General features: G+C 39.4%; 1 protein-coding gene across 1 annotated transcript; it reads left to right on the forward strand.

The window, feature by feature from the left end:
• Positions 1-4983: 4983 nt before the first annotated feature.
• Positions 4984-20910, forward strand: adgrl4 (adhesion G protein-coupled receptor L4). The gene is made up of 16 exons (XM_048251684.1): positions 4984-5143; positions 5337-5471; positions 7077-7229; positions 12068-12217; positions 12322-12392; positions 12944-13126; positions 13355-13538; positions 15396-15506; positions 15761-15960; positions 16728-16907; positions 17399-17602; positions 18325-18545; positions 18633-18699; positions 18808-18899; positions 20048-20216; positions 20728-20910. The coding sequence occupies exons 1-16, from the start codon at positions 5098-5100 to the stop codon at positions 20788-20790; spliced, it is 2229 nt and encodes a 742-aa protein (XP_048107641.1). The 5' UTR covers positions 4984-5097; the 3' UTR covers positions 20791-20910.
• Positions 20911-21130: the final 220 nt, after the last annotated feature.

The raw sequence follows: 21130 nt of genomic DNA on the forward strand, positions 1-21130 counted from the left end.
CATGAAGTGTTCAAAAATTACTGAAAATATTTGTCAAAAACGCATCCACGAACAGAAACCCTCAACCAGAGAATATTCAAAAACTACATGCAGCTACCTTATTCAGCTTGGTTATGATGTAAAACATCCGTCTTCACCTTTTGTATTTAAATTGATAGCAGAGATTCAGATACAGTGATAACTATCACAAGCATGCTTATTACCATGTGAGGGTTAAAACCAATTACGCATCCACAGCATTTAGTCTCCCGTGAAAGGTTTCCTTAATAAAAAGAAAATTGAGTTCCACTGAGCACTTTCATAACATTTTTCTCTGATACAAATGGCAAATTTTATAGGCTATGACATGTCAGTGCTAATGATTTTATAACTGGGCCAAACAAATCCTGATTCAAATTTCTATTATATTTCCTTATTCTGTTAACTATCATTTTTAGCTCAAAAAGTTTGTGTAAGTATTGTAAATGTCAAGTATGTGTTATGATTGGTTATAACAGAATGAAAAAAGTATGTGTGTGTCCACAGTGTCTGTATTGTGTGTGTTTGTGACACTATCTTCCCCCTCTCCTCCATTTGTGGACAGGATGGGAAGAAAGGTCACTTATGAGTGTGTGAAATGAATGTCATGTTAATATTGTCTTGCTCAAAGACATTCCACAATGTGTCTTGTGTATAAATGTGTGTGTATTGTGTATGTGTGTGTGTGTGTGTGTGTGTGTGTGTGTGTGTGTGTGTGTGTGTGTGCACATATGCACATGTGCATGTATATATGTGTGTGAGTGTGTGTGTGTGTGTGTGTGTGTGTGTTTCTGCTGCTGTACTATGTTTAAAGCCAGAACGGAAGTCTGCTGGTCAAGTGGTCTGCTCTGATTATAAAGCACTCAAAGGAAGCAGGTCCTGCCCTGGCTTCCCCTCTGATGTCAGTTACAGTCACGAAGCAAGAGCCTGGACCTTTTATCCACAACTCAGAAAGACAATATGCAATACACACACACACACGCACACGCACACACAAACACAAACACAGACACACACACATGCACGCGCACACATACACACATGCACGCACACACACACACACACACACACACACACACACATGCACCTCTGTGGTCCTCATAACTGAAACACAACAGTGATGGACTTGGGATATTATCCCTAGACTTCCTGACTGAGTGGAGTAAAATAGAGACAGCACGAAACACAAGGCCTAATACATTTCTTGGTAATACGATCTCACTTGGTAGGAAACCTTGTGGAACAAAAGAGCTCTTTGTGGAAAGACAAGGATGACACTGGCTTCATGAGCCTTCTCACCGACTCCAACTTAATCTCGAGCATCCTGTGGGAGACGTAAGGTTTCATCAATTGATATGGGACTCGCAGAAATTTCTGTGACAAGCCATTTCTTTTTTCGCCCAGCGTAAGTACTGCCAACCCCTAAGCGTGAGCCGTAACTTGCTGGGCCAAGAGTTTTTATTAGTGCTTCCGTTCCACTTGGCCCTGTCGGTGTCTGACGCCCTGGCTACTTATAAAAAGCATGCAGGCTTCCCTGTGTTAAGGTCACCGCTCACAGAGAGAATGACGGAGTATAGCACGCAGCCCGAGTAAACTTACTGTTTTAAAGAATCAAAACACAGTAACTCACTGGCACCCCCAGTAATGAATCCACTTCAAAAATACCCCTCATACAGTTTTGATATTGTGAATGTTGCCTTTTAAAAAAAGAATGTAAAGTAACATTTACATTAATTAACATCAAATTCATACAGAAGCACACACATTATTCATACAGAGTAGAGTAAAGTATGCCAAAAATAACACCTCTAGCAGGCTCAACAGTGGCCTGGCATCCCAGACCTACCCCTCCACATTCACGACGGGTTCTCTACCAACAAAATGATACCTTCACAGCTAGCATTGACTATTATGGCACTATTATGCATCTTTGAATGCAATCCAATGTCAAACCCAGTTTATTAATCTCACCACTGATAGGGGGCAAGATTAATAAACACAGTGCTGCCAATTGGACATCCATCCGTTGGTCAGTTTGTTTGTTTGTGTGCCAACTAACACTACCGGTCCAATTTCTATCACATTTTTGTACAGGATGCAAGGGTCACCATATCCCAGTCCTGCTATGTTTTTGTACACTTTCCTTAACATTTCATGAGGGACGAAGGTCTGCAGTGACCTTACTACTCTTGTTACTGAAAATAATCGACTCAGGCTCACCTGAAACCTCTCACATCCATCTCCATCACTCGTACCGATGCACACAGCGGATGGGTTGACCTTTAAGACAATGTCTTCTGTCTGTCATGAGAACCTTTTACATCCTGGACTCAAATGCACATTAAAAGAGACTATAAAATGGTGCGGTCTCTCTCCGTTTCATTACTGTGTTGCTGTAGCAGGCTGTATACTCTACCAGTAGTACCAGTAGTAGTTGTAGGCACATGGGCCATCATTATAAATATTATAATTATTATAATTATAATAATAATAATAATAATAAATGATTATTATTAATAATTATTATTATTATTATTATTATTATTATTATTATGTTACAAATATGTAACACAAATATGTTACAAGGCGTATCACTTAAATGCTGACCACCTCTGTTGAAGCCAAACTGCAAAAAAAAAAACATTGTGCAGCTTATCGTCTAACACACTTGCAGTAGTAAAAACAGTTATGCTTTTTATGTTCTGAATACATAAAACTTTAAGGCTCTGTTAACAGACATATCCAGTAATTCAGCTGGTTTCAACAAGAATTAAGTCTGCTGACAGGCACAATGACATTTACACATGGCTGTAGCTTCCTGTCCAGCATGACCTCATCTTGCATTCAACACTGAACATATTGTGCTCTAACAACAGGTACTCTACACCTTTTTGTTTTTGTTTACAATCACACAATAATGCACTGGTTGTGCTCTAAATAAAAATTACAAAAGTATATACCTTGAGCTAAATAACATTCAGAGCTATACGTTATTCTCTGAAATTTAAATTCTGAAAACGGATGTGCATATGCGTTCAATTTTAATGTAATGTTTTGCAAAATCAGGTCAGCCTTAACTGTCACCAATCAGGGATATATATATATATATATATATATATATATATATATATATATATATATATATATATATATATATACTTTTGATCCCGTGAGGGAAATTTGGTCTCTGCATTTATCCCAATCTGTGAATTAGTGAAACAGACACAGCACACAGTGAGGTTAAGCACACACCAATCCCGGCGCAGTGAGCTGCCTGCATCAACAGCGGCGCTCGGGGAGCAGTGAGGGATTAGGTGCCTTGCTCAAGGGACTTCAGCCGCGCCTACTGATCGGGGTTCAAACCGGCAACCCTCCGGTTACAGGTCCGAAGTGCTAACCAGTAGGCCACGGCTGCCCCAAGGATGTATATGTCACAGTCATAGGTTTAGTGTGATGGCCCCAATTCCCATCGCAAAAGAGTATAAGTCAGCCTCTCCACCAAATGTGCACCTTTGGAACAGGCCTGAACAGGCTCCTCCAGCTTCATTTAACTTAATATAAACTTGTTGTTTATATTGTTATATTAAGTTTATACATTTAAAATACCTATTAGTAGTTCTGAATATACATACAGTATGATGTGTTTATCAGTCCCTATACAGAAACATTATGTTGTTCAGAAGTTATAATATCAGTAACCTATTGTTTACAGTTTTTCTCGATTGTTTACACACTATGCTGCATCTTCTCTTCTGTTTAGGTCTGGCCACATCACCTCATCCACATCACAAGCATTATGATAAAGCTCTAATTGCTAATTGTAAAACTGTGTGGCAGGTGTTTGCCCATGTGATGAGTCAGAGTGCATAGTAGGGCAATTAACTTTAGAATTTGAAAGGCAGGGTGTTCCTTATGAAAACAAGAGATTTTCTTAATGAAAATTGTGCCAAATGCAGAGAATTGTGTGTAGTGTTATGAAAAAAGTGTGTTTTAGAACTGCAATTTGAGTGTAAAGCAGGAATTGTGCTTGTAATTTAGCAGAATTGGTTCAGGGGGTTGGTGCATGAGTTAAATGTTATGGTCATTGTGTCTTAAGTACCAATTTTTGTGTGTAAACAATTGATAAAAACTGTAGAATATGGTCGCCATTTCACAATCAGTGCTTCACTTCTTCAGAGTGTGTAGGCAATAGGTAGCCTTGCAAAGCCATGCATGTGTGTGCCCTTTCCGTTCACTGACTAAAAGCCAAGTCTAGAGCCAAGGTGAAATGTGGTGCCAGGGGACCTCCACCCGTTTTAGGACCATTCATTAGCTTCCCATTAGCATCCTCTAGCAGTCCATCATAATGATTTGGCCTGCATTTATTTTACAGTCTCTCTATAAGCCAGTATAAGTTGAAATCCACAACACAAGAAATAATATTTTCAGGTTTCTATACCTTCTCAGGTTTTCGTTAATTCTTGTATTATGTGTTGTGTGCAAGAAACACAACTTGACATGTCACAACCACAACTCGACATGGCCTCCTGTTTGTCTTTGCTGTTTTTAACTTTTGTTCTATCCCTCACTGTTGTCTTGTTTGTCAGTCATTTCGTATGTTTTGACATCACATAATTCAGCTCTTTTGGGGAATACGATGATATTGTAAATTTGAAATTTGTTAAGATTAAATATTGTAGTTGAGTTTATTTTATTAATTTATTTATTTATGTATATTTTATTTTTAGTAATAACTTTTGTTTACATTTTTTAGTAGCCTCATTCTATTCAGGACTCAACAAAGACTGCAATTCTAAAAGTCTAATGTACAAGCAAAGCACATTTTCTAAGATCTGAATGAGTTTACAATTGCTTTACAAACAGTGTATAAATGTAATCAGATCACACACAAACTCCTTGTCCAGCCTATATACGGTTTCCAGTAAATAGGTGTGTCCCTGTGAGGCCACGTTTATGTGATCACTGATCAGCATTAGAACAGGAAGGGTCAGGTTTAGAACAACAGGAAAGCTGGAGGGAAGTAGTGGACGTCACCACCCCTCGAGTCCCGACTGGTCTGTAAGTCGTCTCGGTTGGAAAATGTCGCATTTACTAAACTCCTCAATGAAGCTTGTGCTTTTGGAAGGTAAAAATATATATATTTTTCAAATGATGTACTTTGTTGTTGCCTACATGTAAATGACCAAAGGACACTATACACTGGCTAAATGAACATAAAAATAATGTCATCTCAAGTTTGTGTTGTGTTATAATGGTGAAACATATGCTGTATGCTACGATGACCCCTATATTTGCCTTATTTTGTTTTTCACGTCTAGCATGGATATTCAGTGTCCTTACACAAGGGATATTTTCTGACACCTGCCCAAACTGTCATGAGCTAGCAAAGTGTGAGAACAAGACCTGCAAATGCAAAGATGGCTTTACTGGTAATGGAATAACTAACTGTCAAGGTAAGAGACACAACATGAGCTACTTTTAACATGAACTAATTTCTGGCAAATAAAGGGAGGACATAACACATTATTCTAATTATTATTTTCAACCTGTGTTCAACCATACATTGTAATATGACCCCTAATTAAACATAAAAATACGGACAATTATGATATGTTCATTATATCAAATATGTATCAATATCTGGAAAATATTGAGTACTTAGTAAATGCTATCTCAATTTTAGAAAATGTTAGCTAACAGCCAATTGACCTTGCTGATAGTCTTGGATAGTCTAAAACAGTATCGTTTGCAATGACGAAATCTATTCCTAATGCTAAGTGATGTATTATGGTAATAAATTGGTTGCAAAAGCTTGCCTTACATTTTTTGGAGGATTTCTGACACAAAGCACAAAACTACATTGTGGGAGTTTGGATAAATAGTCTAGTAAATGTAGGCGTATGTGTCTGTTCTGGTTCTCATGAGTAAAGTAGTGACACAAGGCTTGACTTGGACTGTACAAAGGTGTATGAATTCAGACTTTTTAATAGCTAAGGCTATTTATTGGTACATCTTCTCATTAATATAATAATCTCATTAATATAAATCATGACACTTTTGAACTTCCCTCAATCAAGTTGTTACTATATAGTAAGCGAAATGATGATTTCCAATGGGAACTTCCCAAAGAGCTACTGTGAAGAGCCAGTGTGACAAAAAGGTTCAAAAGGTTTAGTCCTTGTTATGCGTTATGAACCCAAATGTTTGTTTGTCATGGTTGTTGCTGTGAGATAGGGTGAGTCGTTGGGGGAGTTTTAGATGCCATGCAGCAACATGTTACTAGTAGGAGGTTGGCAGTAGGAGAAACAGTGATGAACACCCCCCACACTCATCAAACACCCTGCTGCTGTTTGCATCTTGAAATGAAAAAACTGCTCTTGTCATGCTTTTAAGAGCTTGGATTGGTCCTGCAGACTGACCACTGCTTTGGGCCATTAAACATAGTCCCATGATCAAAGTTGCTAGGAGGAGCCTTTTTTTCAATCAGGACAGAATTCTAATGTTTATCATCAGCAAATTCAGCTTGACTGCTTGGATATGATAACAATGGTGTTTTGGGTTATCATTCCTTCCTTGTTCCCATGTATGCATGTCAGCCTCAGTCCAAATCTGTTATGTCAGACATTTCCTGACATTCCATCTCTTTTTCAAGACTATTCAGGAAGGACAGCTAAGAATACCTTATACAGGATAGCCTGTGTCAGGACTATCAGGCAATAACGTACAACATGTAGTTTGTACATAATGCAAATGACATTTCTCCTGTGTTTCTGGAAATACATGAATAATTCAGTTAAGTTGGGAGTGACTCATAAAAGGGGAGTTAAGAGGTATTACATACAATTTGATGACTGCTTAACACATTATATGGCTGACATTAAGGTAATATTACATGGCACTTGATGGTAAACTTTTGGAGATAAAAGCTAAATATGACGAGTGAAAAGTTTGCTTATAGGGCTTATTGATAGGTCAATTGTTGAATATTCTAAACTTCTTTTAAACAAAGATTGTTGAATATTTGAAAACTTATTTTTCTCCCTCTGGTTTGCACGCAGATGACGATGAGTGTGAAAGGGTGCCCTACATATGTGGTGACCACGCCACCTGCACCAACACATTGGGAAGCTATCACTGCACCTGCAAAGCAGGTTTCAGCTCTACAAATGGGGCAAAAGAGTTTTGGCCTAATGACGGAACTCACTGTGAAGGTAATAATAAAATGTATTAATGAATTAGTCAATGCCAACAATAATCTTATTTAATCGTACATGTTGTACCATATTCATGCATGGCCTTTAAATTATGGGAAAAGTGCAAAGTCTAACTTCAGCTGATTTAATAATTAAACCAAATCTAATTTAAAACCATGATATCCCAAACGTAAGAACCAGTAGGTCATCTCAGGGCTCCCACATGACATTTTTCTCAAGTTGGGTTGTTAAGTGATGATGTAATAATGAGCTGAAAATTCTTTTTCCAATGGCTTTCACAGCTGCTCGTTTTTCTCCATGGGCAGTAAAATAAAATTTAAAAAATCCAATTTTGTTTTACCCTCACTAAAGGTGATGGTGACAAGGTTTACATGTTGCGAAAACCGGCTGGTTGCGCAAGTAAACGTTTTTTGATGAAAAAGTTGTTGGGCCCATGATGTCAGACTTAACAACTGGATAGTGCCTTAGTACGTAAATCAATACTGATATGTATCGCAGACTGTGGTTGGTTGTTGTCACATGGTTCAACCAAAAGAATCTTGACCAAGTAGACCAAATACATGAGTACAGTACAGCCATTTTGCAGGTGTACTATAAAACTGTGGGTGAATCCAACTGCCCTGAATCAAGGGCATATTAACAGATTAGACCAAGCCAGCAGTGGCTCCAGAACTTTCATATGTATAGGTCTGACATTTTCTGAATGGGCCAATATACCAGACAGTACAGATTAGGCCAATTGCTACTCTCTAAAAGTCAGTAGAGAAGGCTTGCTAGAAGCCCAAACCAGACATATCAGTTTTCTGAAGCTGATACAGCAGTCCTATAGGTCTCTAGGGCCTGCTGTTTAGATATTGGCAGTTTCTAATGGGCCCTCCAAATAAAGTCTTAGCACATCTTCAAACATCTAGAGTGCCCTCTGTTGACTCTGCCCGAGAGGACAGAGAGAGTAAAGGAAGTGTAGTCGAGCTTTAAGCAGACACAGCTGTGTGGCCTGTGCTTGGAATGTTGCCATCGGATACCCCCGCACGATGAGAGGAGAGAACTTAAGGCAAGCCAGGGAACAAACCAGGAAGCAGGCACTGTTTACACTGTTTACATCAGGCTGTCACAAGTGTGTGTTGTTGGTTGTGTGTGTGTGTGTGTGTGTGTGTGTGTGTGTGTGAGCCTCAAGACAGCCACGAGAAAAAAGAAGCGGAAGACGGGAGAGCCCAGAGCAGGAAGTGAAAGCTCTCTATGGGGAGAGCCGTAGTGATCCATTCAGGAAGCAGGAACCTGGAGTAATGTGTGTGTGTGTGTGTGTGTGTGTGTGTGTATGTGTGTATGTGTGTGTGTGTGTGAGTGTGTGTGCGTGTGTGAAATTGCTGAGCCGCTCACTCACGTGAAGTGGGGTCTGATGAGGTCTGACATGACGGAACTGAGGTTGATCGAATGAATGGGCTTTGGCATGATGCAGCTGAGGCTAACTGAGGTCAAGAGCATCGTCAGACAGGTCAGACGAGGGATTCCGCCTCAGGAGCAGAAGGGATTCCGCATCACTCTAGAGAACAGCTGCCCTTAACCAACATCACCAGTCTGAAAGCTTCAAAACAATAGAAGTTGCCAAGGATAGCAGACAGCCAGAAAACACCAAAGGGGCCCTTTTATGATTAAGCAAGAACTGAGCAAGCTCTCTTGTTCCTACACTACGAGCTCTAGGCTCTTTGTACTCACAATTTCTACTCACTCTATTTTATCAATATGTGATAAGTTAATGATAATTCATCAACCCTATCTTGCATTTAAGGTCCTATTCTGAAACAACACATTGGGCTCCTCAGCCTTGATGCTGTCATTGTAGAGTTTCATACTTATGCTGCCAAAAATGTCAACATTTATCTGCTTGCCTGTCTGCAGCAGTGGAATGTTGAAGCTTCCTTATTGTCATTTGTGCGTAGAGTAAGGTAATTTGATTAGAATATATTGTTTTGGGCTCCACACCCTTTTGTTTACATTCCGCTGCCTTTCAGCCTATTTACATATTATGTGCACAAACATGTGTTATGATGATAAGAAAGACCCAAACGAGCTATATCATCACCCCCTCTCTCCAATCCAATGATAAAACCATCGGATTTCATGTGTGTGCTGTGGCCTATGAGATTACCATCACACCCCACATGTCCCCTGTCTGCGTGTGGTGTAGGGAGGAGATTTCCCCTGGATATGATCATCACATACAGGATGTCCAGGGTCATGCTGAGTTGGCGGGACATATAGTCACAGCAGGGACACAGGAAAAAGTCATACCATACTGTAGGTGTGGAGATTCCTAGAACACCCAGGGCATCAGAGATCATACAGAAATCATACAGATGTGTTGTCAGTACTGGAACTGGAGCATGTGATACAGCCGGGAAACATTATATATGAAGAAATCAAACATTTTTGACTACAAATATGAGCTTGGACTGCTGAAAAACTTCTTTGGAAATCAAATATGAGCTGTTCAGTGTGAGCTCTTCAGTGTTAGCTAGTCACTATGAGCTGTTCAGTGCGAGCTGTTCAGTGTGAGCTCTTCAGTGTTAGCTAGTCACTATGAGCTGTTCAGTGTGAGCTAGTCAGTGTAAGCTGTTCAGTGTGAGGTCTTCAGTGTTAGCTAGTCACTATGAGCTGTTCAGTGCGAGCTGTTCAATGTGAGCTCTTCAGTGTTAGCTAGTCACTATGAGCTGTTCAGTGTGAGCTAGTCAATGTGAGCTGTTCAGTGTTGAAGTGAGTGATCTATACCACAGCAGAACAGATCCAGGAGAGAACAGCACAGAAAAGAAACGCTTTCAGATTGTACTATGAGTTTGATAGCTTGATTCCCGCAGCAGCAAACCACCCATAAGTGGCTTGAAGATGGAAAGCCCTACTTTGAGAAATAAAACACCAGCCGACACAACCCCTCATAGATATGAACTGTATCGACTGTTTATGTAGCCCTTATAATCCTCTTTGAACCTCGGCATCTGCAGTCCACTCCTACTGTATATGGTGGTAGAATATTAATCAGACACACATTAAGATCCCCCTATATTAATGCCTGTTCTGACAGGAGGCGGTTGGACCAACTGTTCAGAGGTTGTGAAACGTCCAGAGTACACTGATGATGGATGTCTCAAAGACACTTGCTGTGACATATTGCCTGTGTCTCTGCAGATGGCAGCTTGTAACAGTAGACCGAGAACTCTGTCTGTGTCAATGATACAGTGGCTAAAGCCTGAAAAGGCAAAAAAAAGCATTTATGTAAGACTACACAGGCCACATGTGGTCAGAGAGGCACATCTCCACAGCAAATTACACCACACCACTTTCCCTTTAGCAGATGGGAGATGGAAGTGGACCAGACACTTATGGTGAAGAATAAACACATCCACACTGGCGCACATGACACCTATGTTTCTGCAGTGTGCTACTGTAATTAGTGATGTGGCATTGCAGTGGGAGATGTGTATGTGTGTTCTGGCTAGTACACTCTTAAAATGAATGTGTTGAAAACAACACAACTCAACACATCCACTCCAGATAGGGACAACACAGTTTGTGTTGTTTCCAACACATTGCTTTTGTTATTCGTTTCAAGAGTAGACACAGTACAGTATGTGTTGAAAATAACACAACTTGTGTTGTTTTTTAACACATCTTTATGTCCAGATAGGGACAACACAGTTTGTGTTGTTTCCAACACATTCGTTTTAACTCATTGAGTGCCAAAAACATAATATTAAGTTTTTCCTTCCCATGATGTGAGTGCCAAAAACTTAATATTACGTTTTTAGCTTTTTTTAAAAAACCTTATATGTGATTTTGGGAACTCTGTGATGAATGGAAATATATATATGACGATCGAAAACTCATGAAAACGCACAATCTTGACATTTTAATTGGACATTTTATCATAACTCGGTTGCCGCTTTGGGTTAGTGACGCATGCACGTCAGGTCAAAACCAGGCCATTTTCGTGGGTCTATCACTAGGTTGTAGTCTCTATGTTTACAGGCAACACTTCATATTTCATGAAAGACGTTATATCTCCATTTCTAGAAAAAAACAGCGATTTTGATGAAAACTAGCCACTGTTTAGCTTGGGATTTCTCAGGAACAGAGGCGTGTAGAAATACATGGTTTGCACCCACTGAGAGCTTAAAGTCTCACCTTTTAAACGAGCCATTGTATGTGTTCATAGCTATAACACAGAATATGCTGTGGCTGTACAAAAATCATCAACAATGGTCTAGATTGCTGGCACTCTAGGACAAAGTTTTCGAAAACAGCTTGGCATTCAATGAGTTAAGAGTGTATCGGAGTTCCCAGCATTCTATGTGTTTTGTGTAATTTTGAGATTGGTGTTAAAATGACCATTGCATTCATGTGTAATTTCAGTTATTTAGTGACCAGTAGTCAGTATGTTATGTGAATGTCCTACTTCAAGGGATTTCAAGGATTTTCCTTTGTCACATACATAGAGGTACTGTTGTAAAACATGTAGTGAAATGACAGTTAGCTGCTCGACTTTCCTGTGCATAACCTTGGTGTCTTATAGTATAGGTTTGGGTAGGTTTTAGGGCCTTTGTGTTCCCAGTCTCAGTCTGATGTGTTTACGTGTAAGAACCGACTTCCTCTGCCGTTCTGTATCAGTGATCTGAAAGTTTCCCTGTGTATGCTTAATAAACAGCCCCCATGCCAAAGCAAAGTCTGAGTTTATGTTGTCGGAACACTGACAATTGCCCGTGCCGTGCCGCATATGGAATCTTGAAAAATAACTTTAGGTTAATTGATCATCAAATTCTGACTGAGTTGTTTCTTTGTTCTAGATATCAATGAATGCAAGCAGACTGAAATATGTGGGCCGTTTTCCAACTGCTATAACACCAACGGGTCCTTTCACTGCTCGTGTCAAAGAAATTATGTTTCATCAACTGGAGCCAAGTTATTTCAACCAGACTCACGGACAACTTGCTTAGGTATTTGTAATTTCCTACATGTTAATCAAACATGTATTACTGCTCAGAGGTCAGATTTGTGAATATTTATCTATATTTACCCAGATTGCCATCCTATGTTTCAGAGAACCCTGTGCCTAACTGTCACGAAGACAGAGAGTGTTTATCAAGTCGCATCAGAACCACCCTACAAAATGTGAGTTTCTCGGCCAGAGAGGGGGAAAGTTTTCAAAATCATATATAAACTGTGAGCTTATTGTAGAAGACCTTAGAGAACATCTGGCTATTTGACATGCAGGTGCTGCTCTCTGGTGTTAGGAAATAGTAACTACAGCCAATGCTCAGCAGTTTAGAAACTACAGCTAAAATGTATACATTTATATTTCATAGTTTATTTTTCAGAGAACAAAAAATATTGTGTAATAAAACTTGGTCCCTTGAAGTACATTTGAGTCATATAACTTATTTTAGAAGATTAACTTACAGTATAAATTAGAATATATACAGTAGTATGACAATAAACATTATTTACAAAACTTGGCAATAAATCCTATTGTAAATAACCAGGGGAAAAAGGGTCCAAATATTTGTTCACTAGCTGATTATATTCACTGAGAAAGAGGTGTTCATGAGAGTATAAAGCCAGTGGATAATCCAATATTTTCACTTCCTGGCTGTGGCTCAGGTTCTCAATAGAGTTTTCTTTTCGGAGTTTGTTATTATTATATTGTCTTCCTTGCTTTGCAGATCAGCAGTCTAAGCCCTCCCCAGCAGCTGCTGAGGGAGATGAAGAAGCAAACATCAGGAGATTTAAACCCAGTTGATGTAATCGCCTACATAGAGGCTCTCTCTGCCGCAGCCATGAACTTTAGTAAAAGTGGGAGTAAAAGTTATTTTGATGAAGAAGTTCCTGTAAAGGAAGCCATTACGGTCAGTAACCCTCATTTGGTCAAATAAGCCCGATATACTGTACTCTTTAGGTAAAGGTATATTACTGTAGTTGTCATAGTTTGTCAGAGTTCTCTTGTATTTGTAATAAAACTTTAGAGCTGTTTTCAAACATTCAGGGGTTATTTTTGGGCCACCATTCAGTTTTTTATTAGTATCATTATTATTATTTGAGTGCTAATCTACGTTTCCCTCCATATTGCCTTGCAGGACTTTGTTAAGACAGTGAACAATCTGGTGGAATTGAATGAGTTGGAGGCATGGGACAGAATAGAGGAACAGCAGCGAGACCTGACCCTGACCAAGCTCTTCCACTCAGTGGAGCAGGGGACTCTGGCCTTGTCCAAAATCAGCAGCAATGTTACCAGGGTGGAGGTCAATGAAGGTGACGTAGGTAAGACTATGACCATCCAGAAGTGTGTGTGTGTGTGTCTGTGTGTGTGCCTGTGCCTTTTTGTGTGTGTGTGTGTGTGTGTGTGTGTGTGTGTGTGCATATGTGCATGTGTGTGTGCGTGCATGTGTGCGTGCGTGTCTGTGCATTTTCTGTGAGTGTGTGTGTGTGCATGTGTGTGTGTGTGTGCGTGTGTGCGTGTGTGTGTGTGTGTGTGTGTGTGTGTGTGTGTGTGTGCGTGTGCATGCAGGTGTATTTATTCAAAGCTAATACAGTATATCTCTTTTTATGGATACTGGTGGTCTTGTTAGACCCTTGTCAATTCAGTTTAATACAGAAGTCAGTCCCATACTTAATCTAATTAATCAATTAAGCATGAAAGTTACTTCATTAATTCTGCTACACTCATCTACACTATGCAATCAAGTCTAACTTCAGGGCACTTCACAGATGGATTGACTGAATTGGGATTAGTCAGAGGAAGTATTAGGCCTACACCCTCTCTACAAAACTGTAACCAAAATATGTAATAGAAAATTAACATTATAACAACCATATGCAGACTATTCCTATGCCTTCCTATAGTATACGCAACAATGTTGAAAGGAAAGGTGTATTTTATGAGGTTTGAAATGTATGGCGTGTTGAGTTATGTGGGCTAAATCAGGGCCTGCATTTACAAATAATCTTGAGGCTAAAATAAGTTCCTAACTGGGACATTTAGGAGAAACTCCTACATAATTTTTTTTTTTTACAAAAAGTAATTCACATAGCATTTTAGTGCTAAAAGTAGCACCTAAGTCTGGGAGAGTTTAGGATTAGGCAAGAGGACTCCTAACTCACCAAGACCAATTGAGAAAAGATTGGAAACCATCACTTTGAATCATTCCACGCTGCAATGTTTTGAAATGCACATGCATTCACTTCCTCCAGGAGATCTCAATGGCAAGGGAATAATTGTGCAGCATGTAAGGGATACAATTACGCCACCACCAACAAGAACCAGAACCATTCATTATCCAAATATGAACAAAATTGTTTGCCTTCTTCAAACTTGAACCAATAAAAAAAAACATATTAACAAAAAACAAAAAGTGAACTAAATGCAGTCCCACATTGTATTGCTACCTTCTATCTATGCAAATGTAACATCAGTTACATTTTGTAAACTTTGCAAAAATACTGGGTCAGTCCGTAGTGTATTCTGTTACTGGTTCATTTGTACCTTGTTATGTTTACTTATTTGTATTTTTTTGTTTATTTGTTTAATTATTTATTTACCTCTCGTCCTTCACGGTAGCGTACTTATGCCTATACTTAGCAGCACAGACCTGTCATTCAGCAGCTGATCATGGAGGTGACAGCAAGCAAGCTGGTGCAGGAAAGTTGACATCAACCCTGTCAACAGTGTTCTTATCTTATCCTAGGAGTTGTCATTTTTGTCTTGCTAAAACCAGGTTTCAGTATCTTTGTGAATAGGTGTACGTTAGTACTTCAGTGTACTTCATAGTACTTTGCTGCACTCTAGTGGACTGTAGTGTCCTCGTTACGTCCATGGCCTCTACGACTGACACATCAAAACACTGTGGTGACAGCAAACAACATCAAGTCAACCATGATGTTTTAATGGATAATTTTGTGCATGTTTTGTCTTTAATGATTTTGTGTGGGATTTTTATTTATTTATTTATTTTAGTGAGTGACACCTGTCCCTTTCTAATTGTACTCGACGGGAAGGCCTTGCAGTAGTAGTAGTTTTTATTCAAGTGGGCCCACTGGAAGTATGCAACTCTCTTTCTCGCCATGGTTATATGGTTATCTGTTGTGACGTACAACCTATTTTATGTTCTCATTTTGCAGAATTAAAACTCTACACGCTGAAGGATCAGGAGAGGAAAAAGAAAGTCTCTGTCTCCCTGGGAGTAAATACCATTGTTTTAACACCCAAAAAAGTAGACACAGCTTCCAGTGGTAAGGCTTGTCAAAATATTAACATTTTATTTACCATTTAATAGACAATAAACACAACAGAGAATAAGCACAATAATTTTAGACCTATCATACCAAAATAAATAACTAAATAGCTTGTGTGTTAGCATGGCATTACAGGAATTACATTCTAGTGTATTTTGATTTTTTTCAGTTTAACAACATAGACAGTGCTTATGATATTTCACTTATCTGGAATTTCGATATATCCATGGTGTATTTGTTGTATTTATTAGGAAGTGTCCCCGTGGTGTTTGTCAAGTACAAGCATATTGGGGTGGTCTTGGAGCCCAAAATTGACCCAGGATTGGTTGATTACACAAGGTTTGCTGCAGCTGGTCCGGTGATCGTGAACTCAGAGGTCATAGCAGCTGCCATAGGTTCTCCTCAGTTGTACTCACTTGAAGAAGTGTCTTTTACTTTGAAACATTCAGAGGTACTTCCTTTCTCAGTTTCTGCTTTTCCTGTTTTAGTGGAGTTTATGTAAATCAAGTTTAGAGGAGATGGAAACACGTATAGACAACAAGAAAAGCCACAGTAATAGTCGTTATAGTCATTCATTAGTTGTAAATGCAGCGTTTTATGTAAACTGACTCTCGCCAGATGAATTTCGTTCCGCCTAGCTCCACTCACATCCATCTTCAGGATTGATTTCGACACCACATTTTATGGTAGAGCCATTCAGGACGCAGGGCGGGAGTTTCATAGATGTGACATAGCGGAGAAGCGACTGTGAGACTGTTTTGATTCAGACAACAATGGCGGCTCGCATCGAGGAAGCAAGCGTCAACATTGATGCTGCTATTTCATTCGTGTTGTCCAATCAACCCAATATTTTTTCGTTAAAAGAACATCAGAGAACGGCTCTGAAGGCTTTTGAGTAGTTGAAGTAGCATGTCAATAAATGACGGACAAGTGGCTTATCCAATCATATGTAAGGATTTTTGATAAGGCCCAGCCTTCTGAAACACCTCTCCAATGGAGCGATCCCAGATGGATGAGTGGAGCTAGGCGGAGCGAAATTCATCTGGCGAGAGTCAGGTTACGTTTTATGGGCTCTCTGCATAAAAATTGCATAGTTGTGATGGATTGTCTTGAATAAAAAGTGGAATAATTAGAGGTTACCAGGCAACTTTTACTGCATTTAATTTGAGTTTTTTCGAAATATGTGTTTTTCTGTGTCCACCCTTGGCCATTGTGTAGCCCATCGATCCTGTGGCTGACATGACGAAGTGTGCATTCTGGGAGTATTCTCTGGACACTATGGAGGGCCGCTGGGCCCTGGCGGGCTGCCAGCTCTCTCACGTCAACAGCTCCCACACCATGTGCACCTGCAATCACCTGACCCATTTCGCCATCCTCATGTCCTCAGGACGGGCTAATGTGAGTTCTCACCGTAGGCATGTTCCCTCCTCCATTAGTTAAAGTTCAGTTTAGATGACTATAGTTATGCCCACGATTAACTCTCCTTAGGTCCTATGTTGTAAACACTTTTTATGTACAATTTAGATTTTTATTGTGTTAAATGACATTGCAAAGTTAATTCTGGTTACTAGAGTCAATAAAAGATAATTTTCTACATTCATCATGAGCCATTCATAGAATATGTACACAGTTTGGGACATAAGTATAAGTATAAGTATAAGTATATATTTTGATCCCGTGAGGGAAATTTGGTCTCTGCATTTAACCCAATCGGTGAATTAGTGAAACACAAACAGCACACAGTGAATCTATCTATCTATCTATCTATCTATCTATCTATCTATCTACTGTATCTATCTATCTCTTTAAATATCAAGAAGGAGCTCTTATTGTTAATGCAACTGAGTGAATCTCAGAGATGATCTCATATTCGGTGTCTCTCTACTCAGCTTGTGGCCCACTACAACATCCTGACCAGGATCACACAGCTGGGCATGGTGATCTCACTCATCTGCCTGTCCATGTGCATCTTCACCTTCTGGTTCTTCAGTGAGATCCAGAGCACCAGAACCACCATACACAAGAACCTGTGCTGCAGCCTCTTCATGGCCGAGTTCATCTTCTTAGTCGGGATCAACATGCACTCCCACAAGGTGAGCAGAGCAGCAGGCCCATGCACTCATATGGGTTTACCAGAACATTTGTGATCCTGCAAGGCGAAACCAGTGGCTTTGGTAAAATGTACAAAATGAAGTTAATGAAGTTATCGCTAAGATAACCGCATCCAAAGTTGGCATGGTTCTTCATCACGATACGCCAGAAGAGGAGAAAATCACATTTTTTAGTAAATTGTCACGCTAATGTGTTGAATCTTCACCTAAATAAAGTCAGGGTTTAACAGTCAAAACGTATGTTTTTCCCTCAGATTTGTTCACAAATATGTAACGTGAAATTCGACATTTTAACCCACACGTTTGTTTATCGTGGATTTTATCAAAATAGCACCAAAGCGACTGGTTTCGCCTTGCAGAGTCACATTTTTCAAATTCGAATTGATGAAAGCATGCCAACATTTTGTTCTCACATTTTTGTTCTTATATGAGAGTTTTATGTCAGTTTCTCCTCCATTTTCCAATCTTACGGCATACTGCCATACCTCTGCTCTGATTGAGTTATTTTCTAAATCATACTGCTCGTCACTTACACAAAATAATGCTATTAAAAGCATATAGCCTACTTACTTTTAGCCCAATTAATAATTGGTGTTATTTGCATTAAATAACTGACTACCGCTGACTAAATTATTGCATTTGACTTTCATTGTGAAAGCTGTGTACAGTGTACACCCTAATTAGTATTGGATTTTCTTTTCTAGCTGTTTTGTTCTGTGATTGCTGGGTTGCTGCATTATTTCTTCCTGGCTGCGTTTGCATGGATGTGTATCGAGGGCATTCATCTCTACCTGATAGTCGTTGGTGTCATCTATAATAAGGGCTTTTTGCATCGCAATTTCTACATATTTGGATATGTGAGCCCAGCTATTGTAGTCGCCATATCAGCCACACTTGGTTACAAATACTATGGAACTAACACAGTGTAAGTACAACTGGTCAAAAGTCACAAATCAGTTTTGAATAACATATTTAGAAAAGAGCTCATTGAATCCGATTTTCTTGTTTTCAGGTGTTGGCTGAGCACTGAAAATAACTTCATCTGGAGTTTCATTGGCCCTGCTTGTTTGATTATACTGGTGACTCATGACCTCATTCATTCACATATCTGATCATTTAGAATTGAGGTTTTAAAAAATGAAAAAATATCTAAATCTAAAAAAAAAATATTTGTGCACTATGTTTAGGTAAACTTGATGGCATTTGCTGTTATCATCTATAAAGTATATCGGCATACAGCAGTGAAGAAACCTGAAATAAGCCATTATGAAAATATACGGTAAGTTCACATGACATTTCAATATTTTAACTAACAGGAACTATAAGAACCTTTTTAGATGAGTCTTGTTGCTTTTTCATTCCATAACATCAAATGTATAGGCTATGATGTTTTGTAACCGAAGTAAAGATACCTTGCAGGCCACCACATATAGGAGGTCTATTGCATTAATGACAAGTGTGTTTAACCATCTTTACATTCAATATAAAAATGAGACAAGCTCAGGGGCTCCAATCTTGTATGGTATATTATTTCCGTCAAATGTCCTTATGAGAAGAGATCCAGTAATTGTCTGTCTATGAAATTGTAATAAATTGAGGATGTTTCAATTTCAAACTCATTTAAAGCTGCAGTTGGCAAGTCTGACAGATTGAGGGGGCTTAGCCAAAATTTTTTAATGTTTACAACTCTCATGCCCCTCCCCCACTACCACCGAGCACCCTCTCATCGAGTCTGGGCTCGTCAGTGCGCACCAGACTGCACCAGACTGTGATTGACAGTCAGACACAGCCCTGCTCTGATTGGACCAGAAGAACCGGGAGCTGTGGATTTCTGCAAAACAAATAACAGGCTCTAGGTAGAGATAGAAGTGCGGGTTTTTTTCTAAAACAGGTTGATTTATGCTGTTCTGTCCGGCGTTCTATACATTATCCCGCTTATTACACGGCTACTTGCCAAACCGAAACAATAAACTCCCCGTGATGTGACTCTTTAGCCTACATAGCCTAGGCTATAGCCTATTTGTTAGCGTTTCATCGTGGCTTTTGGTGAGAAACAAAATAGTTCGCAACAGCACACGCTGAACTTGAGTCAAACATTCTTTAGAACACAGCTGATCTGCGTCTGCTTTCACTTTTGAATGAAGTTCCAGTCCTTGCGCAGTAATATGAAAGACGTAAATTAGAAGCACAAAACCCATTTTCCTTGACAGCGGTCTGTTATACTTAGCAACGGTCTGTTATTGAGAATTAGCAGACTGCCGAACATTGGGAAGGCCCATTCAAGTGAATGGAGCATTCTGCAGCCCTCTGAAGAGCCGTGTAATAAAGTCAAAGAACTGCATTGTGTTGCTTTACGTTTTGTATGTGTGGTCTTCTGGTCAATACTATGTCCATCTCACTGAGGTCTGCCCTGCATGCTCCTCTCAGGTCTTGTGCCAGAGGGGCCCTGGCCCTCCTGTTTGTACTCGGGGCCACCTGGACATTCGGAGTTCTGCACATCCTCAACGAAACCACACTGACTGCGTACCTTTTCACATTTGCCAACGCATTCCAAGGGATGTTTATCTTCATCTTCTTGTGTGTGTTATCCAGAAAGGTAAGAACAAAGTACTCTTCAAGTATAAACCACTATAAAGTTTAATATCCAAATTTGTATGTTCTTGTAAGCCCTTACATAAACTCAATGTCCCAAGGAATTTATCAATAAAGCCCAAGAGGTCACGGTTTACAGTGATACCGTTAAGGGGCCATTTTGGAACACAATGCAGAGCAGAGTAAACCCGGGCCTAATTACTGCTTACTAAACTAATTACTGCTTTTATATACCTGTCAAGGTAATAAACACATAACAGCCAACATTCTAAAAAAACATATCAATAACAAATAATCTTTCTACCTCAAAGCACTCTAATTTTTCAAAAACATATTTTAGAGGAATAATTGGCAAGCAGTTGACACGGTTTGTCCATTTCTTTAGTGCAGTAATACTGATTGAATGTTATCACAAGTGTGCTTTGAATGTGGCTAAGGCAATCATAATTAAGGACAGGAGCTAACTGTTTTATAAAATGCATTCACCCTGCCTTGTACATATTTATTTTACCCAGATTCAAGAGGAGTACTACAGGCTGTTCAAAAATGTCCCGTGTTGTTTTGAATGCTTCAGATGAATATTGGACAATTAAGAGGAGTCTTTTATTTTCTACTATTGGCCTGAAGATTATATTTTATGTACATCTTCTTGTGTGTGTGTGTGTGTGTGTGTGTGTGTGTGTGTGTGTGTGTGTGTGTGTGTGAGAGAGAGAGGGGGTATTTAATATACTGAAGACAACACAAGAGGAATCCAATACACCCTTTTGTAACAAAGATACTGCATGTGACTACAGGAATAATGTGCTTTCCCTGTGTCTTCTTATTTGTGAACTCTTAACAAGAGTATTTCAATAATCATTAACAAATCACTATTGTCCTGTACTGTCTCTCTCTCTCTCTCTCTCTCTCTCTCTCTCT

The sequence above is a fragment of the Alosa alosa genome, chromosome 9 (assembly GCF_017589495.1).
Source record: "Alosa alosa isolate M-15738 ecotype Scorff River chromosome 9, AALO_Geno_1.1, whole genome shotgun sequence".
Lineage (NCBI taxonomy): Eukaryota > Metazoa > Chordata > Actinopteri > Clupeiformes > Clupeidae > Alosa > Alosa alosa.